We start from the raw sequence: 27,897 nt of genomic DNA on the forward strand, positions 1-27,897 counted from the left end.
AGATATAAACCTGTCAGTGTGATCCAGTAAAGAACTACAGCTGCTCCTCTTCATCTCCTCCTCTTCATCTCCTTTAGAAAGATGTTCCACTGTTTAACAACTCGGATCGGATCCATTGAGAGATTTGAACTAATTATTTTATGTCTGTTATATGTGTGTATTTATAATGGAGCTTGAAGTAAAATACTTCAAGTAAGAACTTGAATTCATTAAATGTTGGTAGAAAGAAGAGCTCTAATCTCTGGAGAGGAACGCTGAGGGATTGTGGGTATTTTCATCTCCCCACAAACACTGAGCGCCTCATTAGCAAGGGCTGAGTTCAAATAGACTAAGGAAAGGAGCTTCAATGCTTCCTTACTTGGCTCCTGAGGAACCACTGGACCTTTTTCTACAAAAGGACAGGAGATAATTCTGTCCCACAATTCCTTGAGACAGCAATATTAGAATTTACGAGGTGCAAACTACAATTTCTCTGAAAATGGGCTACAAAGAAGCAGCTTAGATGAAGTAAGGAAGCATCGGAGCTCCTTTTCTTGTGAACAGCTCTCATCATGACACCACTTACACTACTTCCGGGTCATTCGCCAACTCCAATCCAGCACGGCTCACAGGTCTCATACTTGGACTTTTTAATCCGACCCGCCGAACTTGTCCAAATATTTTTTTTAAAAGAAAGAAAAAAAGTATAAAAGGTTAATATTTATATTAATGAAATACTGTTTTGTGACAGAAACCTGTAGAACTTGCTTTTATTGTGAAACTCTTGACCATGAAGCTTCCTGCTCTTTGAAAAGTGATCTGTTTATTCAGAAGCTTTAACTCGTTAAAAGTGGAATTAGTCTGAAACATTAAAAACATGAAACGTTTCCATTACACTTTAGTGAAATCACACAAATATACAAACTCAGCAGAAGGCAATGGCAATGGTATAAAACGGACACAGGCTATTACATGAAGAACACTCATCATCATTACATGTTCAACTAAATTAAACTAAATAAAAAACAAGGCAACGGAGAATGGTATCAAAACATGGGCCCTGGCTACATCCTGGGAGGCGCTGCATGAAGGCGACGTGGCTGTGATGTCATCACGTGCATGTTTTGATTGGCCAATGACAGACGACGGTCGATGAGAAGACCCCCGAAACGCAGCCAGAATTAACGACCTCTCCTGAAATGAGAGACGGGTCCGGAGTGAGGCAGCGGCCGGGGACCCGTAAGAGGACCCAGAGGGGCCTAACGTGGACCAGAAGGGGGCTTGACAGGTGGAGTTATCGCCGGATCAATAACATAAAGAAATAATAATGATAATAATTCTAGTATGGTACAGTAAAGACATCTGACCCCCCTTTACGCTCAGCGAGTCCAGTGGTTTTGCTGTCGCTGTGATACAATGACACGGCCGGGTCGGCCAATCACTGGGAGTGGGAGGGCCTTGGCAAGGGGGCGGGGTCAGGAAACTCCCATAGCTATTCAATGGGAGGTCAGTGCAACAAGTTATTGATGATAATCTATGGAGGGGTCGCTATGTTTGATCTCTGATCAATATAAAAGTCAGAAAATAGATCATCCCCAGAATGCACCAGTGTGTGTGTGTGTGTGTGTGTCAGTGAGTGTGTATGTGTGTCGTCTCTACAAACCAATGAAACTGTGTTGGTCCACCAACAATAAATATCACTCGTCTAAAAAATAAATTAAAGGAGAAATAAAAACAATAAATAAATATCTAACCGCAGGACAACGTTGAACTCTGAGCCACATTGCTTTGTATTCTGTTCCAGGAATTAGACGTGGCCAACGGCCTCTTAAGTCTCATTTACCTCCCCCCCTGCTGTGTGCTGCGCGCGTGCACACACACACACACACACACACGCACACACACACACACACACACACACACACACACACACCTTTTTATTTCCTAGATGTCGTGGCTGTACGACATCATTGAACTCATTGTAAACAGAAGCTTCTTTTAAACTTCATTTGTTTGTGATTAATAATAAAAGCATCTACTGCCTCAAGCTTCATGTAAATACGTTTATTATTATTATTCATATTATAATTTGTAATGCTTTCTTTAAGTGAAGCTGGACTAGTTATAAAACAGATTAATACATCTTGTTCTCCTCTTCCTCAGTTAGATGAAGGGGTTTCCTCAATGATCAGTATTAAGCCCACACACACACTTTAGCATCCTTCTGTGTTTAATTAGGCTCTTCCTTCTTCCTTTGACCCTTTGACCCCCCCGACCCCTCAGCCCTCCTCCTCCTCCTAATAAATAAAAACAACTAAAAGTCCAATTGGAGATTTTTCAGAAGCCTGAAAGATGAAAATGTGATAATTCAAATCGTTGCAAATGAGATAAAAAGGTTTTTAATTGACACACACACACACACACACACACACACACACACACACACACACACACACACGAGGGGGGGTTGTGTTCTGAAGACGGGTTAAAGAAGTCCAGCGATTACGTCGTCATGGTGACCTTATTGGAAATCAACAGACTCCACATGCAACATATTAAGCCCCGCCCCCCCCGAACGTTCAGCTTTATACAAGTTCACCTCCTTAAAATCCACAAAGTTCTTATTACACGTTAACATTTCATAGTTATTTTCTCCTTTGTTTTTGTAGTGTTTAACTTATACTTTATCACCATCATTATTATTATTATTATTATTATCTTCATTCTTTTGTTGTTTACAATTATGGCCACAAGTCTTAAAAGTCCTTGAGTCCGGTCGAAAACGCCACTCCGGGCTGGTTTTTCATCCGGTTTTGGTCCGAGTCCGGTCCAGTTCTGACACGATCCGGTCCGGTTCTTCACATGGCACAGTATTTCCCCTGGGTGCGGTTAGCATGGCTGTGTGGGCGGATGTGCGAAGGCTCGCCAACTGGTGCTGAACCCGAAATCCCCCTTTTCCAGGGCGGTTCTTGTCCTCAACGGTCCGCATTAGCGTTAGCACGTTAGCACGTCCATCCGCTCGTCTACAGAGCTGGAATGTATTCAAAATGTGATTCTGGATACAGTTAAGATTTACGGTTCTGGCGGATTCCACAGTCTTGACTGGTCGGGCAGTACGTTACTAAAAGTCTTCCTGGCCAATAGGACGGCCAAAGAGGAAAGGGAGGGAACGGGTTGAGGGGTGTAAGGAATGGAGCGAGGAGGAGAGGTCAGGGGTCAGGGACACAGGTACCGGTCGGTCGGCAGGCATCGGGCTCAGTGTGCTGTGGTACGGAGTGATTGTCCAGAGAAGAAAGCATCGAGTGGTCATTCAGCCTGAAGACGCTGGGTTGAAGCGGTCCAAGGTCAAGTCAAACCGCGTCGGCTCCCCCTGAAGAAGAGGCCCGTGGTCCTCTGGGAATCAGCAGGAAGTTCCACGTGAGGCAGTTTGTCGGTTATTTCGCTTCGTTCTCTATCGGTGAAGCGTGAAACAACCTCACGAGTCCGTCGCAGGAGGTTTGACCTCGGAGCGTCCTTCCTTAAAACGGATTGGAACTTGACCTTTTGGCATCCAGCCGGATTAGCGTGGACTCTCACGGTAAAGGTTCTTGCTGTGACCTCCTTGGGCCCTTGATCCTTCAGACCGGATCAGGTGAAGTCCGAGGCGTTGACTGGACCTGGACCTGCTTCTAAACGGACCGTGTGGCGAGTTGGATCGGGGAGTGCGCGGGTCTCATCGTAGGCTTGTCGCCCGGGACAACCCGTAGCTTCTGTCCCTGCAGACACTGGAAATCAAAACCCACAGATTCATCTCAAAGGTTTGAGTTTTTTTCTGCCCCAAAACCCGACGGAACGGAGGTAGTTTGGGCCGCAGCCATCCAGCCGATCGCTCCTCAAACCAATCGATCGATCACTTGACCAACGCCTTGCTGATGGATGCATTGCTTAATGGCTGACAGCGGTTTGACTGTTTGAACAGTTCCGACACACATTCACGCCCCCCTCCCCCAGTCTTCATACCCCCCCATCCATCGGTCCATCGGTCAGTATGTCCCCACCCTGTCCACTCAGCTGCTCCCAGACATCAGGTTGATGGCTTGCTCCAGTTTGTGCCTCAGCTTGTGTTTGCGACAGTAGCCGTCGCGGTCCAACGCCGTCAGGATCTGCAGAGATGGAAGAGAGACGACGGATTAGAAAACAACACGTCAACAAAAACAACAACAAGGGTCACGCCTGAATGTTGGACGCGCTTCACGTTCCGAATGTCAACATGTCCCCCCACCACAGCAGTACATGTGTAAGTACACATGCTATTACTACTAGTAGTAGTACTATCGAACGTAAGCTAGTTAGCGTACCTCTTCATCCACTTCTTATACTGTGTATGAGCAAATAAAATACTACATTTACTTTTTATATATATTTACTTTGATACATATAAAAAGTATATATATATATATGTATATATATACTATTTATTATCACATAAACTACATTTTACAGACTTTCAAACACTGATTGGTTGCTCACAATGTCACATCAGAGGAACATTGATGACATCATCACACACCTCTTCCTTGTACTTGTTGATGTAGAAGTAGAGCTCACTGAGCGCGCTCAGTGTGTTGAACTCGGTACCGTGCAGACGGGACTGCTCCACCAGGTAGGCGTCCATGTCCTGATCACTGATACTGGGCATCTTCGTAATGTCCCTGTAGTACCTGCAGGACACACACACACACACACACACACACACACACACACACGATTAAATGTTAGCTACCTCTCCACCCAGCTCTCACACTGTGTACTATGAGCTAGTTAGCATGTTAGCTACCTCTCCACCCAGCTCTCACACTGTGTACTATGAGCTAGTTAGCATGTTAGCTACCTCTCCACCCAGCTCTCACACTGTGTACTATGAGCTAATTAGCATGTTAGCTACCTCTCCACCCAGCTCTCACACTGTGTACTATGAGCTAGTTAGCATGTTAGCTACCTCTCCACCCAGCTCTCACACTGTGTACTATGAGCTAGTTAGCATGTTAGCTACCTCTCCACCCAGCTCTCACACTGTGTACTATGAGCTAGTTAGCATGTTAGCTACCTCTCCACCCAGCTCTCACACTGTGTACTATGAGCTAATTAGCATGTTAGCTACCTCTCCACCCAGCTCTCACACTGTGTACTATTGGCTATGAGCCAGTTAGCATGTTAGCTACCTCTCCACCCAGATCTCACACTGTGTACTATGAGCTAGTTAGCATGTTAGCTACCTCTCCACCCAGATCTCACACTGTGTACTATGAGCTAGTTAGCCTGTTAGCTACCTCTCCACCCAGCTCTCACACTGTGTACTATGAGCTAGTTAGCATGTTAGCTACCTCTCCACCCAGCTCTCACACTGTGTACTATGAGCTAGTTAGCATGTTAGCTACCTCTCCACCCAGCTCTCACACTGTGTACTATGAGCTAGTTAGCATGTTAGCTACCTCTCCACCCAGCTCTCACACTGTGTACTATGAGCTAATTAGCATGTTAGCTACCTCTCCACCCAGCTCTCACACTGTGTACTATTGACTATGAGCCAGTTAGCATGTTAGCTACCTCTCCACCCAGATCTCACACTGTGTACTATGAGCTAGTTAGCATGTTAGCTACCTCTCCACCCAGCTCTCACACTGTGTACTATGAGCTAGTTAGCATGTTAGCTACCTCTCCACCCAGCTCTCACACTGTGTACTATGAGCTAGTTAGCATGTTAGCTACCTCTCCACCCAGCTCTCACACTGTGTACTATGAGCTTGTTAGCATGTTAGCTACCTCTCCACCCAGCTCTCACACTGTGTACTATGAGCTAATTAGCATGTTAGCTACCTCTCCACCCAGCTCTCACACTGTGTACTATTGACTATGAGCCAGTTAGCATGTTAGCTACCTCTCCACCCAGATCTCACACTGTGTACTATGAGCTAGTTAGCATGTTAGCTACCTCTCCACCCAGATCTCACACTGTGTACTATGAGCTAGTTAGCATGTTAGCTACCTCTCCACCCAGCTCTCACGCTGTGTACTATTGGATATGACCCAGTTAGCATGTTAGCTACCTCTCCACCCAGCTCTCACACTGTGTACTATTGACTATGAGCTAGTTAGCATGTTAGCTACCTCTCCACCCAGCTCTTGTAGTTGGGGATGTCCTTGGCGTAGAGCAGCTTGTTGGACGGGGAGTCTTTGCCGAGCCGGTGTTCGGAAGTGGAGCAGGAGTCCATGAAGGTCTGGGCGACCACCGACAGACAGGCGTCAGTGATGCTGCTCTTGTGGATGTCAAACACAAACTGAGGATTCTTAATGACGTTCACCCAGAACCTGAGAGGAAGGCTGCGCACGCACAGAGAATAAACGTATTTAGTAAATCTGCTTTTCTCCAGGTCTCGTTAGAATCATCACTCTCTTTTGAGTTTCTTCACCAGTTGCTCTTCCAAGTGTGTCGGACATCCGGGTCGCTGATCTGTCGCTTGTCGGCCTGCTCATCCAGGAAGTCAAACATGTACTTGATAGCCAATGGGAGAGCAGAGCCCCGGTGGGCGGTGCTGAACACCGTCTCAAACAGGTCGTCCACAAACTTCTGCAGCGTCCCCTGGTGCGTCAGGACCAAAGCATGTTTATTATCCCACCACAATTTAAAGGACTAAATCATCACAAAATATATATATCACTCTATGAAGAAACTAGCTACCTCTCCAAGCAGCTTTTAAATGAGCACAGATTATTAGCTGTTAGCATGTTAGCTGGTTACCTTGGTAGCCAGCAGCCTGGTCAGGTAGATCTCAGAAACCATCTTGCTGCCTCGGTCTCCTTCTCTCTGGTCGCTGTGCTCGTGGTTCTTCACCAGGTGCCACAGTTTAGTGCCTGGAAGCGCACAACAGGTGTAGAATGAAGTACACGCAGTACATAGAGTACACAATAATACTCAACACCACGACCACTACAGCAGTAGCTACATTGTCTTTGTCACGTAAACATACGGCATGTGACATCAGCATGTGATTGACTTCTACTACAACTACTAGAAGTACTAATACTACTGATACTTCTACCACCACTAGTACTACAGTACCCGTCTCCTGGTCCGGGGTGATCATAGGAGCTCTGGATCGCAGACTATCAGGACTGCTGGACGTTCTAAGTAACGACTCTGAAGACGAGAAGAAACAAATGTTACCTGACAGAAAGTGTGTAGTGTACCGTGTGTATAAGTGTGTAGTGTACTGTGTGTATTATGAATGTGTACTGTGTGTGTGTGTGAGTACCGTATCTGCTCAGAGATCTGGTGAAGGTGAAAGAGTTGGCAATGTTGTAGGCAGAAACCTGCTTCTGGACCAGCGCCACCAGAGAGCCGTCCGTTACCTAGCAACACACGGAGACATCTGTCACTCAGCTGATCCAGCATCAGATCTTCATTCCCCCACAGTGCCGGTTCCTCTGGTTCCTCCGGTTCCTCTGGTTCCTCCAGTTCCTCTGGTTCTTTTACCTGTGTGTGTATTAGTGTGTACCTGGTAGTGTGTGTACCTGTGTGTGTGTGTATTAGTGTGTACCTGGTAGTGTGTGTACCTGTGTGTGTGTGTATTAGTGTGTACCTGGTAGTGTGTGTACCTGTGTGTGTGTGTGTATTAGTGTGTACCTGGTAGTGTGTGTACCTGTGTGTGTGTGTGTATTAGTGTGTACCTGGTAGTGTGTGTACCTGTGTGTGTGTGTATTAGTGTGTACCTGGTAGTGTGTGTACCTGTGTGTGTGTGTGTATTAGTGTGTACCTGGTAGTGTGTGTACCTGTGTGTGTGTGTATTAGTGTGTACCTGGTAGTGTGTGTACCTGTGTGTGTGTGTGTATTAGTGTGTACCTGGTAGTGTGTGTACCTGTGTGTGTGTGTGTATTAGTGTGTACCTGGTAGTGTGTGTACCTGTGTGTGTGTGTATTAGTGTGTACCTGGTAGTGTGTGTACCTGTGTGTGTGTGTGTATTAGTGTGTACCTGGTAGTGTGTGTACCTGTGTGTGTGTGTGTATTAGTGTGTACCTGGTAGTGTGTGTACCTGTGTGTGTGTGTATTAGTGTGTACCTGGTAGTGTGTGTACCTGTGTGTGTGTGTATTAGTGTGTACCTGGTAGTGTGTGTACCTGTGTGTGTGTGTATTAGTGTGTACCTGGTAGTGTGTGTACCTGTGTGTGTGTGTGTATTAGTGTGTACCTGGTAGTGTGTGTACCTGTGTGTGTGTATTAGTGTGTACCTGGTAGTGTGTTTACCTGTGTGTGTGTGTATTAGTGTGTACCTGGTAGTGTGTTTACCTGTGTGTGTGTATTAGTGTGTACCTGGTAGTGTGTGTACCTGTGTGTGTGTGTATTAGTGTGTACCTGGTAGTGTGTGTACCTGTGTGTGTGTGTATTAGTGTGTACCTGGTAGTGTGTGTACCTGTGTGTGTGTATTAGTGTGTACCTGTGTGTGTGTGTATTAGTGTGTACCTGGTAGTGTGTGTACCTGTGTGTGTGTGTATTAGTGTGTACCTGGTAGTGTGTGTACCTGTGTGTGTGTGTGTATTAGTGTGTACCTGGTAGTGTGTGTACCTGTGTGTGTGTGTGTATTAGTGTGTACCTGGTAGTGTGTGTACCTGTGTGTGTGTGTATTAGTGTGTACCTGGTAGTGTGTGTACCTGTGTGTGTGTGTATTAGTGTGTACCTGGTAGTGTGTGTACCTGTGTGTGTGTGTATTAGTGTGTACCTGGTAGTGTGTGTACCTGTGTGTGTGTGTGTATTAGTGTGTACCTGGTAGTGTGTGTACCTGTGTGTGTGTGTGTATTAGTGTGTACCTGGTAGTGTGTGTACCTGTGTGTGTGTGTATTAGTGTGTACCTGGTAGTGTGTGTACCTGTGTGTGTGTGTGTATTAGTGTGTACCTGTGTGTGTGTGTGTATTAGTGTGTACCTGGTAGTGTGTGTACCTGTGTGTGTGTGTATTAGTGTGTACCTGGTAGTGTGTGTACCTGTGTGTGTGTGTATTAGTGTGTACCTGGTAGTGTGTGTACCTGTGTGTGTGTGTATTAGTGTGTACCTGGTAGTGTGTTTACCTGTGTGTGTGTGTGTGTGTGTATTAGTGTGTACCTGGTAGTGTGTTTACCTGTGTGTGTGTGTGTATTAGTGTGTACCTGGTAGTGTGTTTACCTGTGTGTGTGTGTATTAGTGTGTACCTGGTAGTGTGTTTACCTGTGTGTGTGTATTAGTGTGTACCTGGTAGTGTGTGTACCTGTGTGTGTGTGTATTAGTGTGTACCTGGTAGTGTGTGTACCTGTGTGTGTGTGTATTAGTGTGTACCTGGTAGTGTGTGTACCTGTGTGTGTGTATTAGTGTGTACCTGGTAGTGTGTGTACCTGTGTGTGTGTGTATTAGTGTGTACCTGGTAGTGTGTGTACCTGTGTGTGTGTGTGTATTAGTGTGTACCTGGTAGTGTGTGTACCTGTGTGTGTGTGTGTATTAGTGTGTACCTGGTAGTGTGTGTACCTGTGTGTGTGTGTGTATTAGTGTGTACCTGGTAGTGTGTGTACCTGTGTGTGTGTGTGTATTAGTGTGTACCTGGTAGTGTGTGTACCTGTGTGTGTGTGTATTAGTGTGTACCTGGTAGTGTGTGTACCTGTGTGTGTGTGTGTATTAGTGTGTACCTGGTATTGTGTGTACCTGTGTGTGTGTGTGTATTAGTGTGTACCTGGTAGTGTGTGTACCTGTGTGTGTGTGTATTAGTGTGTACCTGGTAGTGTGTGTACCTGTGTGTGTGTGTATTAGTGTGTACCTGGTAGTGTGTGTACCTGTGTGTGTGTGTATTAGTGTGTACCTGGTAGTGTGTGTACCTGTGTGTGTGTGTATTAGTGTGTACCTGGTAGTGTGTGTACCTGTGTGTGTGTGTATTAGTGTGTACCTGGTAGTGTGTGTACCTGTGTGTGTGTGTATTAGTGTGTACCTGGTAGTGTGTGTACCTGTGTGTGTGTGTATTAGTGTGTACCTGGTAGTGTGTGTACCTGTGTGTGTGTGTATTAGTGTGTACCTGGTAGTGTGTGTACCTGTGTGTGTGTGTATTAGTGTGTACCTGGTAGTGTGTGTACCTGTGTGTGTGTGTATTAGTGTGTACCTGGTAGTGTGTGTACCTGTGTGTGTGTGTATTAGTGTGTACCTGGTAGTGGGCCAGTGTGTTCAGCCTCTTCCAGTCGCTCTCTATCTTTGTCGTCACGTCTTCGTCCTGCAGGATGATCCTGGTCAGTCGACCCTGTCGCCACTCTATGACATGACAAGCACACAAAGGTCACATGCTGCGGTCACGTGACAGGAAGTGACACAGGAACAAGGGGCGGAGCCTCACCGAGGTCCATGTCGTCGGCCTGAGGCCTCTGAGAGAAGGGGATGCCTTTGTAGACGGCGTCGAGCAGCTTGTCCTTCACCTGGGTCACCGTGTCACAGTTCAACACCTTTACCGGGACCTCCGTCACCGCCTCGCCCTCCGGGGGGATGCACATCAGGGTCTGTTGGAGGGGTTCCGTTAAGTCTGTCCAAACTTCACAACACGTTATTGTCTTAAGGAAGCGTCTTTAATGACTGGCTATATATGTGTGTGTGTATACGTGTGTGTGTGTGTGTGTATGTATACGTGTGTGTGTGTGTGCGTGTGTATGTATACGTGTGTGTGTGTGTGCGTGTGCGTGTGTGTGTGTGCGTGTGTGTGTGTGTGTGTGTGCGTGTGTGAGTGTAACCTGCTGCTTGTAGTCGATCTGCTGTCTGATCAGTTTGTCTTCACTCAGAGAATAACGAGCTTCTCCTGTGATCGCGTCAATCGGACCTTTTTCCATCTGCTGCTTTATGGCACAATACAACATGAAGAGAGGCTCGCCTGCACACTCCTGAGAGACAGACAGGTGGAGACAGACAGGTGGAGAGACAGACAGGTGGAGAGACAGTGTCAGGAGTGATTCCTTCACCTCAGCTTCATCCACTAAAAGATTCAAGCGGTCCTTCTAATTTCCTGAGAATTGATCAAGCAGAGCTGTGATCTGATTGGTCGCAGTGGGACCGAAGAGGAGGAGCCTAACGGGGAGTCACCTTGAGGAAGCGATGCAGCAGGAAGGTGAACCAGTTGGTCAGCATCTTCTCAGCCACGGATTCCGTCCTGAAAACACATGCACACGGAGGTCAAAGGTCAGCTCCAGACGGCTCTACTGTGTGGCCTGGTTCAAAGGTCGACGGTCAAAGCAGGTGCACAGACCTCCTCAGCAGGAGCTTGGGATGGTTTCGGTTCTCCAGGTTCTTCTCGATCAGGTCGGCCAGCAGCTGTTTTAACACCACTGTAGCGTATTCCATACGACCCTAGAGACCAGTAGGGAGTCAGATACTGACCACAAGCCCCAAACGTCTATTAAACACCCTCTGTAACAACCTCTTCTCACTCCAATCCTCATACCATCATACTGGTATCTGCAGGTATCTGCAGTACTTAGGCCATCATACGAGTACCTGCAGAGCGGCCATCAGCAGCGAGGCCACGTTGCCGCGGTCCCTCATGGAGAACGACCTCTGGGCCTCCAGCGTGTGGATGAAGGTCAGCAGGAACATCTTGTTGTTGAGCAGCTGGCTGAAGAGACGCAGAGCCTTTTCCACGTTGGCTGGAGACTGAGGCAGAGACAACCAGATGTACACACAAGTATACACACATATCCAGATGTGTGGATGAACACAGTGGTGTGTGGGCTCCCTACGTCCAGCTCCTTCAGCACCGGGTGCTCCTCGATGCCCGGGAACATGACCCTCATGGTGTAGGTCCGGTACTCCAGGAAGGGGATCTTCACCCCGTCCATGTCGTTGGTCAGCTCCTGGATGTCTGTCTGCAGCTCGGCGAAGGCTGCGAGGGGGGAGGGGGGGGGGAGAGGAGGTCCCGTTTGAACAGAAAACCCTTTGTATATCATTCGGAGGTTCTTTATCGAGCCCCACGGTCTTTGAACACATCGTGTGATACGTTGTGAGCATCGTATTGAGCTCCTCAGCGAACCGATGACATCCAGATGAATTAAGTCGTGTGAGTTCGCTGAACATCAATAAGACTCTTTTAGCGTATCGTGTTATTCTGCACTAGAGACGAGTTCTAGCTCCCTGCGTCCACAGAGAGGACACGTGAGGGGAGTTCAGGAGCAGAGGAAACCGGAATATCTGGTTGCCGGCGGCAACGGGGCCACCCCTGACCTCTGACCTCTGACTCACCCTCCTTGCACTCCAGCGCCACGCGGCTCTCCAGGTTGTCCATCTGCAGCTGGAGGCGTTTGAGCGTGCGGTCGGCGTCGCGGGTCTTCCTCTTGTAGGCGATGAGCACGGCGATGATGGCGATGAGCAGCACGCCGCCGCCCGCCCCGATGCCGATGATGGCGGGCAGCGTCAGGGCGCTGTCGGAGTAGATGTGTAGCGTGCCCGGCGAGTACTCCAGACCCCCCACCAGGATCTGGGAAGGGCGGGAGACTGAGTCAGGGCTGCACAGGGGTGGATATCAAACGCTCCCTCATTAGGACACAAGTCCACACTTCCTGTGTGTGTGCGAGATTATAACTGTAAATATATTTACACGTATGAGGGCCGTCAACATAAAAGCGTTGATCTGTGCGATTAATGTGGCCGAGTTTAATACAACTAAATATTTATAATTAATGTTTGTTTGTTGAGTGCAGAAACGAAACGGCTGCAACTACCAACTGTACCGTAATCAGACGAGTATTTACCGCTATAACGGTGGATCAAATCCAGCGTTCTGATTGGTTGAGAGTCACGAGGGGCTCGTTATTGGGCCTTAAAGTACAGAACCTGCTCACATTGACCCGATTGCTCCGTATCACTGCGCACTCCCAGGAGCAGCTGAGACTTTCTGCGACTGTTAGTTGACATTGTAGCTTTTAGATCGGTGGCGATCGCCGAAAGGGAAATCCCACAAATGATTTTGATCAGTTTGATCGGTTTGATCGGTTTGATCAGTTTGATCGGTTTGATCAGTTTGATCGGTTTGATCGGTTTGATCGGTTTGATCGGTTTGATCAGTTTGATCGGTTTGATCAGTTTGATCGGTTTGATCGGTTTGATCGGTTTGATCAGTATGATCGGTTTGATCGGTTTGATCAGTTTGATCGGTTTGATCGGTTTGATCGGTTTGATCGGTTTGATCAGTTTGATCGGTTTGATCAGTTTGATCAGTTTGATCGGTTTGATCGGTTTGATCAGTATGATCGGTTTGATCGGTTTGATCAGTTTGATCGGTTTGATCAGTTTGATCGGTTTGATCAGTTTGATCGGTTTGATCGGTTTGATCAGTATGATCGGTTTGATCAGTTTGATCGGTTTGATCGGTTTGATCAGTTTGATCGGTTTGATCAGTTTGATCGGTTTGATCGGTTTGATCAGTTTGATCGGTTTGATCGGTTTGACAATTGAGGTGGGCGTCCTGAGCGGTGTGAATGAACGAGATGAGCCGGTGCTGTTTACACGCAGGGTCTATTTTCCTGTAGACGACTGAAATGAGACACAACGTTTGGTGGCTACAACTACTTTGTGTTTACAGGCAGCTATTTATAATCTCACTGGTGACGCGTTATGAAAGCAATAAGTTATGAGCGGCTCTACTTTATCTTCAATAATAACAGTTTGAGGGTTTCCGGCAAAACCAACGGTTTCATTATTGGACGATAAGTACAGCCGCTCGTACCTTATTTAAGTGTAGGAGCGTGTAAACAAACAAGAGGCAAGGATCCCTTTTGGCTCATAATAGATATATTTTGTATTACTATTGAATGTAAGTGCAGATAAGTGTAAAGAGACCCTCACGCATGTGTATAAATATATACACACATATGTATATATGCAGATTTAATACTGATGGAGATCAATTACAAAAACAATCTGATGAATACATTATGAAGACGAGGGAGAGAACTTGAATAATGTAAAAATACTCCACCACAAGGCCTTCAGACATCCACACGACCCGAACTCTTTCAACCGAGCTGGTCTGCTGAGTGTGTTGATTCTGCTGTTTTAAGTTAATTGAATTGCTGGTTGTCTTTCGCTCTTGCTGTTTCTTCGTGGCTGGACTGACAGACTCTAGATTACAGTGAATTGAGGGACAGTGTGTCCTCTTATCTTTGCTTTGTCTTCTGAAGCAAAATCGACTTGAATCATTGAAACTCTTAGTTTGTCAAAACCACTCTCCGCTCTGCATGTGATAAACTGCTTGTTCCTCCTCACTGAGAGCAAAACACTCCACTAGATCTCCACTCTTTGCTGTCCTGCTCCTAAATGGTGGAAGGAGGTCTCTGAAGACATCAGGACCACAGAGAGCCTTCACATCTTCAGACTAAAGACACACCTCTTCACACTCTACCTCCACTAACACACTAACTACCTGGAGCACTTACATTGGACTTATAATGGTTCTTATCTACAGCAAGTTGTACATCGGCTTATTTGATGAAATCACTCTGTTGTTTCTGGCTCTTCTGAGTTTGTGTCCTTATTGTAAGTCGCACAAATGACATGTGATGTAACGTGTGTGTGTGTGTCACACTCTGATATGTGACTTCAGACCAATTACCCATGATCCCGTGGGGCTGCAGTTAACAACTTTCACCTTTCTATAGATGTGACTTCCTCGCCTCTGACCTTCCTTTCCTTGTCTCCTTCCTTTGTTCCTCCTGTGACCTACTATTGTCTCTCCATGTCCTTCCTCACGTTTGTTTGCTGCTGCCTTTAATTGACCGTTTCTTCTTAAAGACATTCTTAAGTTACACTGCAAATCTTTTAACGCCTTTTTTATCGTTTTAATGACTGTTTTTCTTTTGTTTCAATGTATCAATGTTCTTAAGTGTATAAATCTCCTTGCTTGTTTTTAATGGTTTTGTGTGACTCTGAATTTCCTTGCCTTATCTCCTTTCCTAATCTCCTTTTCTTATACTTCTTTATTCTGCTCTTCTCTTTTTCTCTACCTAGTCTCCAATTTCTTTCCTCCTTTCCTTAACTCCTCTTCTTCTTTCCTTGTTTCCTTTCCTCTACCTAATTCTCCCCATTGTTTGGCTCTCCCTTCCTCCCCCCTCTTCTCTCAAGCCCCGCCCCCACGCTGGAGGGGGCGGGGCTACGCGTATATCACTCACCAGAACTCGCTGTTCTCCGGTGAGATCCGGCGAATCACAGAGCAGCTGGTTCTCCGACACGGTGAGGAGACACGGGGACTCCCCGATGAGCACGGTGTAGTTCAGCCGGTTGTTGCCGGGGGCAACAGGGACCAGGTTCTTCCCCTGGGGACCCGAGAGGTACTCTTACTACAGCACGACTGCACAGGTTAAAGCACTACATGTACCTCTGTACACTGACCTTCAGGATGATCGGTGACCCCGGTTTGACCTCCAGGATGCCAGAGCTCCCCAGGGGGTCAAAGGTGGGGTTGGGGTAGTGTGTGAAGGGGGTGGAGTTCAGGACCAGCAGAGAGGAGACCTGGAGAGGACATCAGGGACGAAATATCAGATCCAACTTGCACAGAGGACAGGCAGTGGGACAGCGGCGTGCAGTGTGGGGGGGCGCTGTTCCTGGGTCCTGTATCACTACCATCATTACTACTAATACTACGAATACTACTCCTACCACTGCAAATATTAACTGAACTAACTACTTCTGAAGACATTTGACTCGACCCATGAAGCTGTGTATGTGTGTGTAACTGTATGTGTGTGTGTGTGTGTGTGTGTGTGTGTGTGTGTGTGTGACCTGGTCAAAGATGAAGCCGAACTCATCGGGGTGCAGCGCCCCCTCTGGTGGGTCCGGCTCGCCGTATATCAGACCGGGCGCCAAACACGTCATCGTGCTGTCGTTCAGGGCAGAACAGAACTAGGGAGAGAAGAGTCATCGGTTAAACCTGCGTTCTGTGCAGTGACCAGCAGGGGGCGACTCCTCTGCTCCCATAGACGTCTATGAGGAAATGACTCTACTTCTCTGTAGTGACCAGCAGGGGGCGACTCCTCTGCTCCCATAGACGTCTATGAGGAAATGACTCTACTTCTCTGTAGTGACCAGCAGGGGGCGACTCCTCTGCTCCCATAGACGTCTATGAGGAAATGACTCTACTTCTCTGTAGTGACCAGCAGGGGGCGACTCCTCTGCTCCCATAGACGTCTATGAGGAAATGACTCTACTTCTCTGTAGTGACCAGCAGGGGGCGACTCCTCTGCTCCCATAGACGTCTATGAGGAAATGACTCTACTTCTCTGTAGTGACCAGCAGGGGGCGACTCCTCTGCTCCCATAGACGTCTATGAGGAAATGACTCTACTTCTCTGTAGTGACCAGCAGGGGGCGACTCCTCTGCTCCCATAGACGTCTATGAGGAAATGACTCTACTTCTCTGTAGTGACCAGCAGGGGGCGACTCCTCTGCTCCCATAGACGTCTATGAGGAAATGACTCTACTTCTCTGTAGTGACCAGCAGGGGGCGACTCCTCTGCTCCCATAGACGTCTATGAGGAAATGACTCTACTTCTCTCTGGATTTATTCCCTCAGTAAACATTGTAAACATGAGTTTATGGTCTCAGTCTCTAGTTTCAAGTCTTCTTCAACACAACATGATGTTCATTTAGTAGATTATGGTCCATTTAGAGTCAAACAGACCATAAAGAGGGGACGCTTTAGGGCGGGGCTACATGCTGATTGACAAGTTGTCTTTATTTAACTCGTTTCTAGTTTGTTTGGACTTTTCCAGACCAACATTTTGTCCCTAAACATGTCTCTTTGATTCTTAGCTCGACACAAAGAGTAAATACGTCTATATGTTGCATGTGACCCTCTGAGGGCCACAGGCCTCATGTTGGTAACCCCCATATGTAAGGTGGTCCTTACGTTGCTGGTTTCCACGCCTCTGTACTTGGCTCTGACTTTGGGCTCCTGGATGGTCCTCAGGTTGGTTCCCGTCACGGTTATCACCGTGCTGCCACTACACACACACACACACACACACACACACACACACACACACACACACACACACAGAGTCAGCCGCAGATCAATACTCTGATTGCCAATGCGATTGGTTCTCGGGGGCCTTTACTTGAGGATGGTCCAGTTGGGCTCGATGCTGGAGACCGTCGGGTCCTCCGTGAAGACGTACTTTGTCTCCGAGCTCGTCACCTCGGCCCTGTCAATCATCAGGCGGATGGGGGCGGGACCAGGGCCCGACAGGGAGGCGGGAGTTATGCAGATGATCTCCCGATTGGTCCGTCTGGGAGGGAGGCAGACATTGATTGAGGCGATGACGTATGGATGAGGTTTAGTATCAATAAGTTAGAGGGCCGCACTCACTTGACAAAGAGACATTCCTCCTTATCAATAAACACCGTCACCGAGCTGCCAGCGTCAAGATTACGGCCTGTCACCGCCAGCCTGGTTCCCCCGGAGACGGGACCCCTCTCCGGGAGGACCCGAGTGAACACCGGGCTCTGGGGGAAGAGGAGGAGAGGAGGGAGAGGAAGAGGGAGCAGATGTCAGAAATTCAACTGGTCAGTTTGATAATTGTTAGATCTCTTCCTCTCTGTTAATAAGCGCTGACGCACCACGAAGGAGTACGTCTGAGTGGACAGAGTTCTGTACTCGGAGCTGCAGACGCCGATACAAAGTTCCACCGGTCCTCCAGGAGAGTGAGGGAGGAGGGCCTCCGCCATGTCACACACTATCCTGAGGAGGGGGGAGAGCGTCAGACAGGGGGACAACAGCCTCATCACGTGACCGTCTGCAGCAACGCACCTCTCGGCGCTGATGTACTGGGCGGGGACGGGGTTGCAGCGGACGCCGGCCACCTGGACGTGAGCGATCTCCTTCACCTGCAGGCCCAGGTTCTCCCCCTCGATGGTCACCCGCGTGCCCCCCTCTCGGGGGCCGGTCAGAGGGTCAATCTGTGGTGGGAGGGCAACCGCTCATCAATGATGTTCACACCGATTCTCATCTGCTTCCTGTTTGCTGCTCTCATTCGTTCCCACTGACAATACTCCATTCTGATTGGTCGGCAGGGATCAATGCAGCTCCTTCAGCTGGGATCAATCAAAGGATCTATAGCTTATTAAATCAATAAAGGGCCTCTGCGGTTTTCGCCTCTTATAATGAACACATGGACAAAATCTTCATAACAAAAGACTTTTTAACAGCTCAAAGGACCCAATCACTCAACCTCCCGTTGGGCTTTTATTGTGAAACATCAACATCAACGCGTGTTAAATATTTAGATGAGGTTCATCGCTCATCAGTTTACGATTATCGATTATTAAACAAGTTGTAAGTCAGGAACTGGAACTTAGGATGACAGGAATAGAGATTTTAAGAAGCAGTAGATGTGTCAGACAGAATGTGTTTCCTGTCCATGGGGCTGGAGCTCGTACCCTGGCGATGCGCGGGTGGCTGCAGCGCAGGTTGTGTCGGCCGTGGTGCATCCAGCTCTGCTCGGCCGAGGGACAGTGTGTCCTCAGGAGACAACGCCTGCTGTCGGAGCACCAGCCGCATTCAAAGGCCGTGGGAGCTTTGAGACACTGACCACAGCTGGAGCGCTGAGCCTCACACTTGTACAGCAGGGCTGGGGAGGGAGGGAGGGAGGGGGGGAGGGAGGGGGGTTACACACAATCTGAAGCTTCCCCTGGAGGAGCGTTTACATGGTGGTCTGCACCCCCCCCCCCCATATCATATTCATGTTATTATTTACCTTTCATAGACGGCGGCTTGTCGATGAAGAAGTCTCCGTCCCACACGATGGAGAAGTCCACTGGGAGGTCTCCAGCCTCGTCCCCTTCGTACCAGTACTGTGGACACACACACAGGTTGCTGGTGACCTTACGTCATTTATTAGTTCTGCTTCAATGGAAACATCCTCCACTGCTCCAGCCAATAGGACGGACCCTAGAAACGACTTAACAGGAGCTAACAATATGCTAGCTTTAAGCTAACGGTATACTAGCCTCATGCTAACATTATACGACATAAAACGTTATTTTATCATCCAACATGCTAGTGCTGAGGTAACGCTAGGACCACGCTACCGTTATGCTAGCATTAAGCCAGAGATCTCCTAGCATCATGCTAACATAAAGCAAACTCTACCTGCTGGTCTCATCTTAGATAAACAGTGTGTGTCTGTGTGTGTGTGTGTGTGTGTGTGTGTGTGTCTGTCTGTGTGTGTGTGTGTGTGTCTGTGTGTATGTGTCTGTGTGTGTCTCTGTGTGTGTGTGTCTCTGTGTGTGTGTGAAGAGAAGAATACGACTCGTCCGAGCGCTGATGAAAAGATAGACCTGAGTATGTCCACACACACACACACAGAAGTAGAGTCATTTCCTCATAGACGTCTATGGGAGCAGAGGAGTCGCCCCCTGCTGGTCACTACAGAGAAGTAGAGTCATTTCCTCATAGACGTCTATGGGAGCAGAGGAGTCGCCCCCTGCTGGTCACTACAGAGAAGTAGAGTCATTTCCTCATAGACGTCTATGGGAGCAGAGGAGTCGCCCCCTGCTGGTCACTACAGAGAAGTAGAGTCATTTCCTCATAGACGTCTATGGGAGCAGAGGAGTCGCCCCCTGCTGGTCACTATAGAGAAGTAGAGTCATTTCCTCATAGACGTCTATGGGAGCAGAGGAGTCGCCCCCTGCTGGTCACTACAGAGAAGTAGAGTCATTTCCTCATAGACGTCTATGGGAGCAGAGGAGTCGCCCCCTGCTGGTCACTATAGAGAAGTAGAGTCATTTCCTCATAGACGTCTATGGGAGCAGAGGAGTCGCCCCCTGCTGGTCACTACAGAGAAGTAGAGTCATTTCCTCATAGATGTCTATGGGAGCAGAGGAGTCGCCCCCTGCTGGTCACTACAGAGAAGTAGAGTCATTTCCTCATAGACGTCTATGGGAGCAGAGGAGTCGCCCCCTGCTGGTCACTACAGAGAAGTAGAGTCATTTCCTCATAGACGTCTATGGGAGCAGAGGAGTCGCCCCCTGCTGGTCACCACACAGAAGTCATTGTTTCATAGACTTCTATGCAGACTTTTAGACTCTTAGCTCTAGAATACTTGTATCCTCAAGAGGAATTTCCTTTTCTATAAGAACAGTCCATTCAGCAAATTAACCTAAAACCCAAGAAAACACTAATGCTTTTATTTTGAAGTCTGAGCTGTGTGTGTGTGTGTGTGTGTGTGTGTGTGTGCGCGCACTATTGTACTAATGGCCAATTTCCTCTGGGAATAGTAAGTTAATTAAATACAGACACACACTAACTGACCATCTGTGTGTGTGTGTGTGTGTGTGTGTGTGAGACAGGAAGACAGAACAGGAAATGAGCTTGAGCAGGGAGACAATGTGTGTGTGCGCTGTCCACCTGACCCCTGGAGGTCAGAGGTCAACCAGAGAGAAGGAGGGCTACTTGTGCTCGTCTAATATGTGATACTATTACTATATGTACTACTAATACTGCAATATGTAATACTAGTACTGCTAGATGTACTACTAATACTATCAAGTATCAATGGTACTACTTCCAATAGTACTACAGGTGCTCATACTTCCACAAATAAAACTACCCAGGAGTCAGTAGTAGTGGTATAACAAGTAGTGGAGTCTAAGGCCACATACAGAGAGGTCTCTGAAGGACTGGCCCACTCGCTTCTAACGCACCAATATTAGGATCAATCAAACGCTTGATGAGTGGACACGTCTGGAGGAATCCATGCTCTCCATTAGCAGAATTACGTTGGGTTTGGAACAAGAAGGTTGGCAGCTCATTCTCTCAGCGTGATTTCCTTCTCAGTGACAGGAAAGTGACGCTGCCTGGATCCTTTCACAGACCCGTTCCAGCAGAGAGCCTGACGCGTGGCAGTGCGCTGCCTGGACCTTTGGCAGAATGCTTTCATGTGCACACGTGGTCTCTTGTTCAGGGTGCGGAGATGATCAGTGAGATCAACTAGAAAAGCCAGGTCTGCCCCATAAAGGCTCCGTCATCTCCTTCCCTTTCAGAAAACGTGTCAATATTTGATGTCAGGGAATAAAGCGGCTGCAGCACCTCAGGGCGCTGAAGTAGGTCCGTGTTCAGCATCAGAGAGGAGCGCTTGAAATGCTCGCTGCTAAAGCCCTCGTGCCCAATTACGTTCCACTAAGAACGACACCAGTCCATTACATTTATAGACTTTGATGCCGTTGGCCCGCGGGCCGTAGTTTGGACACCCGTCCTACTCCAATAGTGAGGAGAGAAGGCCGACACAAAATGAATCCACCAACTGAAGTCCCGCCCCCCGGCCCAGTGCATGCTGGGTAGCGTAGTCCCCCTCACCGAGGTGTTCTGGCACTGGATGCAGGACGAGTTGAAGCGGACCGCCGGGATGCGCTGGACTTTCCCCTGAATGTGGAAGACGCACTCGTAGTTCTTCTGACCCGACTGCGGCTGAGGGAGGTTCCGGGCGCGCAGCGTGATTGGTCGAACCATCCCGGCCGGGACCAGGATGTCGGCGGTGGGGAGGATCTGAGGGCAGCCCTGGGGGGGTAAAACACATCCCAGTGCTTCAGAGCATTTCTTTGCTTTCAGGTTGATATAAAAATAAACAAACCACTCGATAAATGATTAAAGACACAAAAGATGACGTTCTTACATGAATACAGTACATCGACATTTGTATATATTACATAGTATATTTGATAGTTGAGGCTTTCATTCATTTAATGATTTATTTCTTATAACCGTAAATAAAATCTATAAATAAATAAATATATATATATAATAAATAAAAAAAGAACGAATTGGAGAAATAAGAGCTTAAAATATTAAATCAATGTGCAGATTGATTTAAAAGTAAAGTCAAATACACGCAATAGAATTAAATAATTTGTATTCATTGGTAAATAATAAGCAAACAAATAAATACTAAAATAAGTTCATAATATCATTTTATTCATTTATTTTACGACCAACCTTTGAGGTTTTTATTTCTACATTTCACTTTTTTATTCTTGAATCATTTATATATCTAGGTGTGGTCATCAATAAAATACATGTCTAAATAAAAGGACGCTGATGCATAAGAGATGACATCATGGGCTCAGGAGTGAGACACTTTCACTTCACACACACTTCATCCGTTATTACGATCAATTATTGATCAGAGAAGCTTTGAACGCGGCAGCATCACAAATTATTAATCACCCTTTTATGTGTTTGTATTAGCCGACCTGTCAATCAATTTGGGAACCTGTGGCTTGAGGGTCGGCGGGTTTACTAAATTATTAACGAGGGTTTGAAGAAAATGATTTTATATATAATATTCAAAGGTTATGTTGACAGAATTATGACATCACATTACAGGTCATTTAGCTGACGCGACTTACATCACACTTTGAACACACGGCTTTATACATTTTGCCCGGGGAGCAATTAGGGGTCAGGTGTCTTGCTCAGGGACACTTGGACATGGGACATGGGGCAGCCGGGACTCGAACCGCCAACCTTGTGGTCTCCAGCGTTCCCTCTCTACCCCGGCGCCACGTCGACCCCTTGATATTGGGAATAATCTTTATATGGATTATTTAGAATATATTCTGGATCTAATTGTGTGTATTAAGTCATAAGGTAACACAGTTAAAAGTACACAAAGACTCTTGCTGCGTCTTTATTAATGATCTTTATTAGTGACAGGAAGACATCAGCCCCACAGGAAGTGGACGAGACAGCCGACGCCATCAGCGAACCGTGTGTGTGTGACAGTGAGACTGTGTGTGTGTGTCAGTGTGTGTGTCAGTGTGTGTGACAGTGAGACTGTGTGTGTGTGACAGTGAGACTGTGTGTGTGTCAGTGTGTGTGACAGTGAGACTGTGTGTGTGTGACAGTGAGACTGTGTGTGTGTCAGTGTGTGTGACAGTGAGACTGTGTGTGTGTGTGTGTGTGTCAGTGTGTGTGCGTGTGTGTGAGACTGACAGTGAGACTGTGTGTGTGTGTGTGTGTGTGTTTTGAAGATAAAGACCCACTGTGGCTCTGAACAGTAGCTCACCTGTTAGAGACCATTTTTGAGACACTGAAGAAGAGGAGGAGTAAGAGGGAGAGGAGGAGGAAGAAAAAAGGAGGAAGAGGAGGAAAGTGAGACTGTAAAAGAGTGATGAACAACCTTTAGATCAACTGAACGCCCAATTTGTATTATTATATAAATGAATAATATTATTTTGTTTTCTAACCAGGATCCTGTTTTATTGTGAAAATCCCCCTGCTTCCTGTCCCTGTGTGTGTGTCTCCCCTCTGTGTAGTCAGACTAATTGCCTGGTATTAAACATGAATTGCTGTGTTCGGGTGCTTACGTGTCAATTAAGTGTCTATTCATGTTCCATCGGCCATTTAGCCAATTAGAGGTCGTTAGTGAGCGATGTCACCGAGCACCAATCACGTGTTCCGGGAGCCCGATCGCTAACGAGCTGATCACTCTTATTATGAGGTGTCATCATCTCATCTAAATAGTTCACTTTTTGATTTGATTATCAAGTGGGGAAGTAAACATGAAGAGAAGAGGACCGGAGATCAATACCTTCTGATGATGTCACCAGGAAGCCCCCTGTGGGGGGGGGGGGGGGGGCGCGGGGGATGTTTGTTGTGATTTTAATGAAACTGGGTTGATGAAGAATCCATTTCATTCTGCAGCAGATTGGGCTCAACGTGGGTCACGTGACGTTGTCATGTGACCCTCATGAGACAGTTTGAACCTTTTGAAGTTTCCACTTTGATTACTACGTCTGTTGTGTCTCTGTGTTACTTTGTGTAGTTTGTTTGTGTGTAGTGTGTGTACCTCCATGCTGCTGACCCGCCCCTCCTGGAAGGAACAGTCCTGCAGGTTGTTGGTGCAGACGTGACGATATTTACACCAATGACACGGGAACACGCTGCTGACACAGGAAGTACACCTGGGGGGGTAAAAACGCTTGTTGTCATGGAGATGAAATATTATTCATATATATAAGTCTGAATAAAAACCTTCAATCTCATTCTCTTATGTCTTAATATCGTCTCACTTCCTGTCTGCGTCTCATTGGTTCCCATTGAAGACACTAATCTTCAGTGGTGTGTGTGTGTGTGTGTGTGTGTGTGTGTGTGTGTGTGTGTTTCTGGGACTGATGCTCTGAGCTGCTGTTACCATGGCAACCAGCGAGTCTGCCGCACAGATTATGTTACCCCTGCAAATCTGCTCCCCCAAGGGGGAAGGAGAGGATACAAGCAGGGAGGAAGCAAGATGAGAGGAGGAAACAAAGACAAGAAACAAGAGGAGGATGAAGGGAGAGAGGAAAGGAGGGTGGATAGGGTAGTAAGGAGTGTAGGAGTGAGGAGAGAGGGGTGCAGGAGTGAGAAGTAAGGAGTGAGGAGGGAGGAGTGAAGAGAGAGGAGTGTAGGAGTGAGGAGTGAGGAGAGAGGAGTGTAGGAGTGAGGAGGGAGGAGTGTGGAGTGTAGGAGGGAGGAGTAAGGAGAGAGGAGTGTAGGAGTAAGGAGAGAGGAGTGTAAGAGTGAGGAGTGTAGGAGTAAGGAGAGAGGAGTGTAGGAGTAAGGAGAGAGGAGTGTAAGAGTGAGGAGTGTAGGAGTAAGGAGAGAGGAGTGTAGGAGAGAGGAGTAAGGAGAGAGGAGTGTAGGAGTAAGGAGAGAGGAGTGTAAGAGTGAGGAGTGTAGGAGTAAGGAGAGAGGAGTGTAGGAGGGAGGAGTAAGGAGAGAGGAGTGTAGGAGTAAGGAGAGAGGAGTGTAAGAGTGAGGAGTGTAGGAGTAAGGAGAGAGGAGTGTAGGAGAGAGGAGTGGAGTAAGGAGTGTAGGATTGAGGGGTGTAGGGTAAGGAGTGTAGGAGTAAGGAGAGAGGAGTGTAGGAGTGAGGAGAGAGGAGTGTAGGAGTAAGGAGTGTAGGAGTAAGGAGTGTAGGAGTGAGGAGAGAGGAGTGTAGGAGTAAGGAGTGTAGGGGTAAGGAGTGTAGGAGTGAGGAGTGTAGGAGTAAGGAGTGTAGTAGTGTAGGAGTGAGGAGTGTAGGAGTAAGGAGAAAGGAGTGTAGGAGGGAGGAGTAAAGGGAGAGGAGAGAGGAGTGTAGGAGTGAGGAGAGAGGAGTGTAGGAGTGAGGAGAGAGGAGTGTAGGAGTGAGGAGAGAGGAGTGTAGGAGTAAGGAGAGAGGAGTGTAGGAGTGAGGAGAGAGGAGTGTAGGAGTAAGGAGAGAGGAGTGTAGGAGTGAGGAGAGAGGAGTGTAGGAGTAAGGAGAGAGGAGTGTAGGAGTAAGGAGAGAGGAGTGTAGGAGTGAGGAGAGAGGAGTGTAGGAGTGAGGAGTGTAGGAGTGTAGGAGTGAGGAGAGAGGAGTGTAGGAGTGAGGAGTGTAGGAGTGTAGGAGTGAGGAGTAGCCGTGTCAGACTTACGAGTTGAGCACAGAGCAGTTGTAGAAGATAAAGTTGGTGCTGATGAACTGAAGTCCCGTCTCAGTGGAGCGCAGACTGAGATGGACCACTCGCTTCTCTCCTGGAGAATAAAACTTTATTGATTCATTTGTTCACATACACAATGGTGTGTGTGTGTGTGTGTGTGTGTGTGCGCGTGTGTGTCTCACCGTAGGAGTGTGTGTGCGAGGGCAGGTCTCTCAGTGACGGTGACATACACATCACCTGACCTTTGGCCTGGACCTCTCCGGGGGTCTCACTCAGCTCCTCGAACACACAGGACACGCCCCCCAACAGGGCCGGGACGTTCCGCACCCAGAGGGTCAACTAGAGAGAGAGGGGCATCTCCATCATAACCATCATCTCCATCATCACCATCATCTCCATCATCTCCATTATAACCATCATCTCCATCATCTCCATCATCTCCATAATCATCACCACCATCTTTCAATAACCCAAAATCACAAATCATCCTCAGAGGGCTTCACACTACTACATATGTATGCACATGCTCTGACCTTTGACCCTCACGTTGGCACAGGAACAACTCCCAACAGTGAAGAGTTATTAAATAAGTTAATATAATCATCTTCATCACTATCATTACGATCTACATGAAAACACGGAAAAGAGCGACACAAGAGGAACAACGAGAGACACAACAGAGGAGCCGGGTCTGTTTGCAGGGTTTCTGGTTTTGGAAAATCCAACGTAAGTTACGATCGATCAGAAAACCATTTATTGCAAAGTCTGTCGTGCCGCTGGTGGCAACACTAGCACCAACACGCTAACACGCTAACTAGCTAACACACTAACGAGCTAACGAGCTAATTTGCCGGCCACCAAGCAAGTTGGCCAGCGAGCGGCGAACAGCTGTTTGGGTTCTGCGTCCTTTTCGGGGTCGATGGATCAATGAGTTTACTAGTTTACACAGAGGTGTGTGTGTGTGTGTGTGTGTGTGTGTACCTGTGTTTGTGGGGAAGTAACAGACATGTTGCTCGGGGTAACGGTGATGTCGACGCACTGTTCAAGCCGGGTGTTGAAGTGCTGAGGCTCCTCCCACTTGTTACATGCTTCCTGTCTGGAACACCTGGAGGGGTCAAAGGTCATCCAACCTCAATGATTGGTGTTTCTTTTTTAATCGTTTCAATCTCTCTTCATTGCAAAATTGCAATCATATGGTAATTTTGTTCATTTCATTGTATTATGTATATACATGTTTTTATTGAAAAATGAATGACTCCTCAATAATACAAGTTTCAATTACTTAATCTAATTTATACTCAACTAGTATATGTATTTCCTTAATCTAATATTTAGATTAATGACATGTTTTTGTTATTTGTGATTTTCTATTACACATTTTATTTTAATATCACTTGTTTATTAGTCCAGAAACATTATTACCAATTATATTATGAACAACAATCTGAGCTTTGATGAGGCCACTGGTAGTCCAGGGCTTTTACTTTGAAAGTGAAGCTAATTAGACATAATCCACAGAGGAACTTCCTCCACCTGCCTGGACGCTGAACATCAAACCCACTGTGTGTGTGTGTGTGTGTGTGTGTGTGTGTGTGTGACGCCTCATAGGACAACACACACAAAGGAAACATGCAACAATAGAAATGTGTTTTTGTGGTTTAAGTAAAAGCCAACAACCTGATCTTATTTTGTCCATAACTCCTGAACAATAATAATGTGGTCAGGAGAGAACACACAAAGACATCATTCTGAATGAATATACATAAAGTAAAAGGTTTTATCCTGCCGTCCTGGTGGGGTTCAGAGGGTTAACTACTTCCTGCTGTGCCGCCCGCCCCCCCCCCCCCCCCCCCTCCTCCGGGGTGCAGGAGGTCTTACTTGTTGAAGAGCACACACCAGCCACAGTGGGGGTCTCCGGACCCCAGGCAGGCCGAGCAGCTGCTGTACCGCTCACAGCTCTCCACCGGCAGCCGGCTCACCTGGAGCAGGTAGGAAGGGGGTCACAGGGGGTCAAAGGTCAATGACATGCAACAACTGTCTCCAGGAGCAGTATGTGAGCGTACGTCGTTCCCACGGTCCCTGAACGCATCCCCGGACGAACGCTGAGAAACGCTGAGAAACGCTGAGAAAGATTCATATTTCTTCAAAAACACTTTATTCATTTAACGTTAACGTTACTTGTGTGTGTGTGTGTGTGTGTGTTACCTGACTAATGTGTTACACACAGCCTGAGGCCTGTGTGTAACACATTAGTCAGTCAACGTGGCTGTTTGTCGTGTCTTTTACCCAGAGGCCATTGCAGCACAGAGACAGTAAACACAGTGTCTGTCTGTGTCTCACACATGAATACATTCATTGTCTCACACACGCACGCACACGCACACACACACACACAGACACACACTCTGACCTCATTATCTTTAAAGGGACAGTGCGGCTGAATCTTCATCCTCTAACCTGCTGATTG

The 27,897-nt window shown here is 47.3% G+C and overlaps 1 protein-coding gene across 4 annotated transcripts in view; it reads right to left on the reverse strand.

Moving 5' to 3' along the window:
- Positions 1 to 719: 719 nt before the first annotated feature.
- plxna3 (plexin A3) overlaps positions 720 to 27,897 on the reverse strand; it is a 63,977-nt gene continuing 36,799 nt past the window's right edge. For 3 of the 4 annotated variants that reach the window (XM_078081073.1, XM_078081079.1, XM_078081081.1), the window contains exons 8-38: positions 27,309 to 27,409; positions 26,412 to 26,535; positions 25,613 to 25,769; positions 25,425 to 25,524; positions 23,837 to 23,951; positions 21,346 to 21,546; positions 18,746 to 18,842; positions 18,429 to 18,619; positions 17,800 to 17,948; positions 17,610 to 17,730; positions 17,359 to 17,495; positions 17,108 to 17,278; positions 16,900 to 16,993; positions 15,775 to 15,894; positions 15,385 to 15,504; positions 15,165 to 15,308; positions 12,241 to 12,475; positions 11,742 to 11,884; positions 11,500 to 11,655; positions 11,252 to 11,352; positions 11,089 to 11,155; positions 10,743 to 10,889; positions 10,355 to 10,514; positions 10,169 to 10,272; positions 7,272 to 7,368; positions 7,079 to 7,156; positions 6,758 to 6,870; positions 6,429 to 6,598; positions 6,127 to 6,339; positions 4,529 to 4,679; positions 720 to 4,121 (exon numbers count right to left, since the gene is read on the reverse strand). In XM_078081073.1, the coding sequence (XP_077937199.1) occupies positions 4,026 to 4,121; positions 4,529 to 4,679; positions 6,127 to 6,339; positions 6,429 to 6,598; positions 6,758 to 6,870; positions 7,079 to 7,156; positions 7,272 to 7,368; positions 10,169 to 10,272; positions 10,355 to 10,514; positions 10,743 to 10,889; positions 11,089 to 11,155; positions 11,252 to 11,352; positions 11,500 to 11,655; positions 11,742 to 11,884; positions 12,241 to 12,475; positions 15,165 to 15,308; positions 15,385 to 15,504; positions 15,775 to 15,894; positions 16,900 to 16,993; positions 17,108 to 17,278; positions 17,359 to 17,495; positions 17,610 to 17,730; positions 17,800 to 17,948; positions 18,429 to 18,619; positions 18,746 to 18,842; positions 21,346 to 21,546; positions 23,837 to 23,951; positions 25,425 to 25,524; positions 25,613 to 25,769; positions 26,412 to 26,535; positions 27,309 to 27,409 (4,173 nt within the window). In that variant the 3' untranslated portion in view covers positions 720 to 4,025. The remainder of the gene's footprint in view (positions 4,122 to 4,528; positions 4,680 to 6,126; positions 6,340 to 6,428; positions 6,599 to 6,757; positions 6,871 to 7,078; positions 7,157 to 7,271; positions 7,369 to 10,168; positions 10,273 to 10,354; positions 10,515 to 10,742; positions 10,890 to 11,088; positions 11,156 to 11,251; positions 11,353 to 11,499; positions 11,656 to 11,741; positions 11,885 to 12,240; positions 12,476 to 15,164; positions 15,309 to 15,384; positions 15,505 to 15,774; positions 15,895 to 16,899; positions 16,994 to 17,107; positions 17,279 to 17,358; positions 17,496 to 17,609; positions 17,731 to 17,799; positions 17,949 to 18,428; positions 18,620 to 18,745; positions 18,843 to 21,345; positions 21,547 to 23,836; positions 23,952 to 25,424; positions 25,525 to 25,612; positions 25,770 to 26,411; positions 26,536 to 27,308; positions 27,410 to 27,897) is intronic. The other variant, XM_078081078.1, reaches the window with a different exon arrangement.

The sequence above is a fragment of the Gasterosteus aculeatus genome, chromosome 2 (assembly GCF_964276395.1).
Source record: "Gasterosteus aculeatus chromosome 2, fGasAcu3.hap1.1, whole genome shotgun sequence".
Lineage (NCBI taxonomy): Eukaryota > Metazoa > Chordata > Actinopteri > Perciformes > Gasterosteidae > Gasterosteus > Gasterosteus aculeatus.